The sequence below is a fragment of the Sinocyclocheilus rhinocerous genome, unplaced genomic scaffold, assembly GCF_001515625.1.
Source record: "Sinocyclocheilus rhinocerous isolate Xijiao unplaced genomic scaffold, SAMN03320098_v1.1 scaffold1880, whole genome shotgun sequence".
Classification (NCBI taxonomy): Eukaryota; Metazoa; Chordata; class Actinopteri; order Cypriniformes; family Cyprinidae; genus Sinocyclocheilus; species Sinocyclocheilus rhinocerous.
The window spans coordinates 243299-250872 of record NW_015635022.1 but is presented as its reverse complement, the minus strand read 5'-3'; the positions used below and the strand labels follow the sequence as shown (position 1 = coordinate 250872).

General features: G+C 36.1%; 1 protein-coding gene across 1 annotated transcript in view; it reads left to right on the top strand.

Moving 5' to 3' along the window:
* sorcs3a (sortilin related VPS10 domain containing receptor 3a) overlaps positions 1-7574 on the top strand; it is a 129738-nt gene that overhangs the window by 2423 nt on the left and 119741 nt on the right. The window contains exon 2 of the mRNA XM_016560119.1: positions 845-912. Coding sequence (XP_016415605.1) covers positions 845-912 — 68 coding nt within the window. The remainder of the gene's footprint in view (positions 1-844; positions 913-7574) is intronic.

The following is a 7574-nucleotide window of genomic DNA, read 5'->3' as shown; positions in this document are numbered from 1 at the left end:
CTTCTCACTGTTCTCACTGACCCTGAGGCTAAAAGCTCTCACAGATCATAGTGCCCAAGGTCAGGGTTGAAACACAATCCACACAATCCCACCCGGCTTAAAGCCTCGAAGGCCGATTGAGTCCCGCTTGTTGACACAAAAGAGAAGTAAACACAACATCACGGGGGTCGGGAAGACAAACAATTGAAGGGCTTTTGGAAAATGAGCATAGCTATCCACCAGCTGCTTAGGCGCCACTGGCTTCTAAATAGCTTTAAAGAAGTTTTCTGAACTTTACTGAGGAGTAGATGTTAAAATTAGTATTTTGGCTTTAAGTTAAATTAAAATAAAACCCCCAACTTGGCAATGCATTGATGTAATAATGCTTAGTTTATCTTGTGTAAATGTAAACAGACAGGAAAAACATTATTTATACAATATTGCATCAGTAGGTTTGCATGCAGTGTAAATGGTCTAATATACCTTTTGCTGTTTAATATTGCTAATATTGATCAAACAACAGTATATTGATCAGAGAAAAACACCCATTTGTTCTTATCTGTTAATATGCAGTGGGGTAATTTATATATTTATTATTTATGTTTAAGCTCTTGAAGATCATGAAATATCATAGTTCATTTTGAGCTCTAGAACTGTTATTGTTAACTTGAATTGTTTGCTACTGTACCTGTCCTGGAAATTGCTCCTTGAAACATGTAAATTCTCCTGTAGCTGTTCTTTTTTTTTGGCTAGAAAAAGAAACTGTCTGCAATTCTGCAATGAATATAAATGTGATGGAGTGGAATAAGAGTAATAAATAGGTCAGATATATAGATTTATTTGATTTTTTGTTTTCTTTTCACAGGTGATTCTGATTCTCACCAAGCTGTATGACTTTCACCTTGGCAGTGTAACGGAAAGCACTTTATGGAGGTGAGCTAAAAGCTACCATCTCTTCCTCTCCCTCCCACATCTCTCCTCCCATCTCAGCTCTTTTCTCATTCTCCATTACATCTATCCCAGGCAAAGTATGTGAGCGATGGAGAGCGGAGTTGCTTGATTATGCCTAGAGTGAGGAGCAATAGTATTCACTTCAGGAACCGTTCCATCTCAACCATGACACTTGCACATCTGCAAGAATTCACAATGTATTAAACAGTCTTAATTGCATATTCACAATTTTAATTTATTGACACATTTTTATGTGGACAACTTATCTTATCTTATCTTTGCCAGTTAAGTATAGCCTGTTTCTTAACTATCTCCATATTTAAAGCAAGAAAAAAAAGCCTTTGACACTGATCCAAGCCATAAAAGTCCTCTACAATCTAAATTCAATTTATTTTGTCGTCCCTTTGCAATCCTTATTGCCTCTGTTAGATTCTCGTTTACCAGTGATTTTGGATGCTTTGTGCAATTGAGAGCGATAGGAGCAGCCTTATCTTTCACACGGTCAACTGAACACTTCAATTTGGACAGAGAGAAGCTTTTGTATTGAGGTGCTTAAGTCTGACGATTTGCGATGACGTCTGATTTGAGATGACAAGTGCAGTGCTCTTTTCATGAGCTGCTGTAGGGCAGAAGGGTTTCAAGGTTAATGGGTTTTCTGAGAATACACAATGATTTTCCTAGTAAAGGATGTGTCTTATTCTATGTGCAATATAAGTACAAGCTATGACAGGTCTATGTTACTCCTTAATCGTTGTGCAATTAAGCAATTACTGTGCATTTCGTCAAATTTGGAAAGATAAGTCAATTATACTGTATATAATTCATATTCAGTTTTAAAGAATGTAAGATTTTACACTACAGTACATTGTCCATTTCTCATATGTTATATGTAAATATAACATAAATAACATTAAAATAGCAATTTTATCTGTAAAAGTAGTAATTTTATTTTATTTTATTTTATTTTATTTCTGATATGCATGTAATTTGAAATTATAAAATGCAGAGAAAAAATTAGTTGGAGATGGCGAGAAAGAAATAGAGCAGTTAAACACATTAGCCTTTCCACTTTTAATCAACAGTACCGCAAATGCAAACACAGACCCGACTGTCATGATGAAGACTGAATTCTCACACTGTTGTGTAGTCTAGCCTGCTAAACCCTGTGGATCTGTGCAGCCTCAGTTTTAATACATCACAATGACTGCTCCCACAGCAATGAAAGTAAGTATTGACAAAATGATGGCTTGCTAATACTCAGTTTTCCACAAATCAGGCCTCTGGGGAGTTCTTTGCTCATTTACACAGGCTAACAACAAACATAATTCATGACACCGCCTGCCATTTTCTTTCTGCATTTGCATTTAGCTTTGGTCACTGACGGTGTTTCATGATAAAATACACTTCAGGGCCCACACATCTTCATTCGTAATTGAGATCAAAGTTCAATTAAGATGGAGGTGGGTTTTGAAGGAGCAACTGGTGAAGTTTAGTTCCGCTAGCAGAAAACTAGACAGCTGTTGACTTTTTGAGAAAGGTCAGGGCACGAGCATCGCTCTGAGAAACTCTGTGTCAGTTTTAATGAACAGCATGACCTTAAACAATGGAGCAGGATCAGTAATTTTTCCAGATAATATTCAAAGTGAATGAACCCCTCCTGTGTGTGGATGTGAAGGAAATATCGGTGCCAGTAGAACTGACGCTTGTTTTGCTCAAAGCACTGTGCCTCTGTCTCATGCAAACATCCTGGGTTCTCGGAGGAGGAGGAAACACCTAATACCTTATTTATAATTCATTAGCAACAAATAGATGCAAAACGGAACTCTTAAGTTCTGAAACGTTGTTGCACTTTAATAGGATAGGAGTTAGTTTAAAGGTGCAGAATGTAAGGAATGGGTACTGTAGTCAAAATTTAAAGGGGTCATATGATGCGATTTCAAGTTTTCCTTTCTCTTTGGAGTGTTACAAGCTATTGGTGCATAAAGAAGATCTGTGAAGTTTCAGGAACAGCAGTAGTGTTGATGCAGCCATGTCAGGGAGTGGTGTTCGGCCAATCACAATGCACTGGTTCAGCTGGCCAATCAGAGCAGACTGCGCTTGTCAAAGGAGGGGGCTTTGTTGAAAACGACGTGTTTGAGAGAGGCGGGGCATAGAGGACCTACAATAATGTACAGTATTTGAAAAATAATGTGTTTTTTGAACATTAAAGCATGTCAACATATTCTGTTACACCAAATACACAAAATAATGATCTTTAAAATAGCATCATATAACCCCTTTAAAATACTGGAGAGAGTTTTTCCTCCCGCCACCTCCTCAGACTCAACGCTCATGCGGGTTGCCAGTTTGAGGATACGCAACAGGAACAAGCGCAGTTGTCAATGGAAGGTGAAAAGCCTTATCTTTGAAAAGTTGCATTTATTCATCCGTGTTTTATTTTGTTTCTGGTCATAGAGATTTTTAGATGGACGTCGAGGCTTTTTTAGGTCATAGAATCTGCGATCTCTGACCCAGTTCATTTGCTGGTTTCAAAGGCTGCAATACGATGTGTTTCCCGGCAACTGGCAACCCGGAGTGTCAAAATCCTATTGGGTAAATTGGCAGTGGGTAGAATCACACAGACCAAAACAAAAACAGACATTCTGATACGAAACACATTGTTTTTTGGAGAAACAATAATGTGAACTTAGCATGTTTCCTAAATATCTGCAACATTGTTACAGTATTTTTATGCTTTAGTACAGTCCAAAACAAAACAAAAAACAAAACAAAACAAAAAAACAAAACATACAACTCCTTTAAAGATAAATAATGAGAATAGTTTTTATGAGCCCCAATCAGGCTTTTTTTCTGTTAGAAATGACTGTATTTTCAAGATAATGTGAATAGAGTGATTGCTCTTCAAGTATTTGCATCAGTATTTGCACTGTTTGACTGTAAATAGAATTTAGCGATAATTCTATTCAAACATAACGTGATCTGATGTACCTGCTCTAAAACGGCATATAGTTGCTTCAGGACCACTAAACTCCACTACTTGTTTCCACCTGACATTGCTGCCTAGTGGGGTCATGCAAGGGTGAGCGCTGACAGACTTTCAAATTGCATCATTTTGGCAGTGGCAGGTCCTATATAGAGTTGATATTTCACAGGTCAGCGCGTGCAACACCAGTCAGACCTTTCAGAGCAGGACTTACCTGATGTCCCTGACCTTTTAAAGAAGTCAGAACTTACCTCTCAGCGAGAAGAAAAACAAGAACATTGCCAATGTTCATTTTCCCCATGGATTCTCTTTGTGCCATCTCTTATTAGAGGACGACAATTGTCCGGCTGTTTTTACGATCTTTGTGGCTTTATGGAATTGACATGCTTGATTTCCAAACAATGCACTCTGATCAGACAAGACAGACATTTATATTGCAGTGTGCCACAGAAGTATTTTAAACTCTTCGGACTTTAAAATGAATAATAAATATCTGAAATCTTGCTTTTTCCAACAATTTAGAATTTACTTTGAATAGTATGTATGAAATATGTTTGTATGTATGAAATATGTATGTATGTATACAGTATTATTATTATCTCTTGGTGCTATATTTGGCCATACCTCATAAACCTCAGGATTATGATTCCTTATTTAATATATACTGTATAAGATTTATGAAAATTCTGCGGGCTCCCGCTTCACCCCCTCTCAGTGCTTTCTGACGACAATCATAAATCACTAACGATTATTATTCAGAAGGTCATTTACCACACTCTATATTTATTGATATTCTTACCTTTTTAATTACACTCTGGTGGGACTTCCCCTTATATCCTGGAGCCAGCTCTAATTTAGAGTCTGTCATAATAATAAATTGAGAATATCATCACAGCCATCAGCATGTGCTCGCTAGACTGGATTTGAGAGCGGTTTTCTAGTTTCAGAAGCAGCCTCAAAGGTACTTGCTATGTTTGCTGTAATCAAATTAAAATCCCATCAACATGCCAGATGTGTCAGAAATGGGAGTCGGACCGTTACCTGTCCTGCTTTGGTGGCCCCAAGGGTCTTTCATTCTAAGCAAAATAGTCTAAATAGATGAATAGAGTCATATACTTGACACATAATCTCTGTTAACATAAAGACTGTAGGTTTAAAGGTCTCATTTTCCTTTTATCACGGCCCCAATTATTTATTATAATGACACATGTCATATTGTGCTTGTCTCCAGAGCTTATCTGTTGAATTGAGCGTTCCGTTGATGAGAAATCTGGTTTCATAGCTCTTTTTTTAATGTTTAATGTAAGTATGTCAGGAAAATAAGCAACTGACTTATTAGTGCTGGCTGATATGCAGAGCAGGTTGTTTAGACTGATTTTGACCAGAACCAATCATAAAACGAAAGCATGCACAGTTACAATGGTTTGAAACCTTTGAGCTGCACGTGCTCATGCAGAGCATTAAAATAAGTATAATTAGTTTTATATTCATCCATATTAATTTAGCTGATATTCTTGTATGTATATTTATCTGGATTTATCTTATTTATCTGGATTGAAAGGAAATGCAAATGCTTGCAGGGCTGCAAAAGAGTAGCATTATGCTTTAGACTTTGGTTTTTGTTTCTGTGTAAATTAAATGGTGCTTTGCTTTTGTCATGACACTCAGAGGACATCTTGCTTTCAGTTGGCCGCACATACTAAGAATTGTACAGTTAAGTACTTTGGAATTAGAACAAACAAACCCATAATTACAATGCTGGATTACTATTAAAACATTTTCAGCACTGTCCATCTTTGTTATTAGAAAAAGTAGGGTGTTTTGGGTGGTTTCTATGTTGTTCTTGGAGGTTATTAGGTGCTTACTGGCACAAGTCAAAAGAGCCCCAAGTCTCTATGTTTGTCTGTTTTGTTTTGTTTGTTTGTTTTTTTATTTGCTTGTTTGTTATGTTTTTGTTTGACTGTTTGTTTGTTTTGTTTTTGTTTGACTGTTTGTTTTGTCTTTGTTTGATTTGGGTTTTTTTATGTGTTTGCTTTTGTTTTTTTGCTTCTTTTTTTTATTTAGATTTGTTTGACACTTGTGTCATCTGATAGGTCAAAACTGTGAGTTTAACCACTTAGAAAAGTATATCTAAATCTCTCCTCAACAAGCCATACAGTTTGAAGTATTGATCATGTCCCGAGCAGAAATGCTGCACAATGAAGTTTAAAAGTTTGGAGTTTTTTAAGATGCCAAGTCCTAGAATGAACTACACTTAATGTAAACTCTACTCCCTTAATTTTGCTTGCACTTAAACTAATTAACGAAACCAGATTAACAAATTTACTTCAATTACTTTAAAACTATTAATAAGTAAAATAATGAACATCTAATGCATAAAGGTAATTAAACATTTTACAACACATTGCACAACCAAAACAAACGTAAATGGTTACAAACCTTAAATAGAACCACTAAACTAATGTCTTTCTGAAAAGCAACTCATCATTTTAAAACTGTGACAGTGGGTTTGCACATCTTCACAATGGGGAGGAAACTTTCCAAAATAGTTTGGAGCAATATTTCTTTCCACAGTTATAAGTTCAGGCTGATTGGATCTAAAGCTTCTAATTGGGGGAGAAAGAAGCAGATAGCTGGGGAAAAGCAAAAAAAATAAAAATGAAGGGATGCAAATGAAAACTTTCAGTTGAACTTGGAGGGTGGTTCTTTTGCAGAGCTCTGCCTTTCCAACACCAACCAGACTTTTGACTCCTTTGAAACACACTAGCAAGTTTTAACGAGGATGTGAGAGTGTGTATGAACATACAATCAAACACACCCCTTGAAAACGGAAGAAATGCCAGGAGAAAGGAGGGAGAGAAAAAAATGCAAGAGTCCTAATATTGGAGTCTACTCTTTTATTCTACCTCCCAAAGACTAGGCATGAGGAAAGGAGCCATAAAGAAACAATAGCACTGGTGTGCTGCTCGTTTGCTGAATGATTTAGGTGTCACAGAAAGAAAAAAAAAATCTCTTTCTTTCTCTTTCTCTTACTTTCTCTTTTTCTTTTTCTCTCTGTCAAAGCAATATAGTCTTGTTTGCTAGCAGAAAGTCTCGTCTACAGTAATGAAAGCTTGTTTTCCATTAGCAGGGCTTGGCATCTTTTCTTGTTGTTAAATTGTTCTTGTGAATACTGCATGGATGTGTTGAGGTATAATAAAATAACATGAAGTGAGAAACAGGCTGGAGAGGATTTAGAAGGAACCATCACTGCTCACTTAATTCTGTTCAAGGGCAGAGAATTATGCATGTTAGATTTTAATTTATTTATTTTTTTCTCTCTGGGGGGGGGAGGGGCAGAAATCTTTTTTTATTGTTTTTAAAAGAAGCATCTTATGAGTCAGTAAAATGTATTTAAAATAAACATATTTTGTAATATTATAAATGTCTTTACCATTTTAATGTACCCTAATAATATGGATTTTTTTCTTCTTATTATTTTTTTTTAACAGGTGTTTTACCTGTATTTTAAATTTTGCACTTCATTTTCCATTTCCACCATAGATGTCATCAAATCACATCTCAACTCATTTATTGGTGGTTATGCTCTTATTAATCTTGACTTTCCAACTGAATATCAACATTAGCAAGATTCATTCCATCTGAACAATGTTGATTTTTT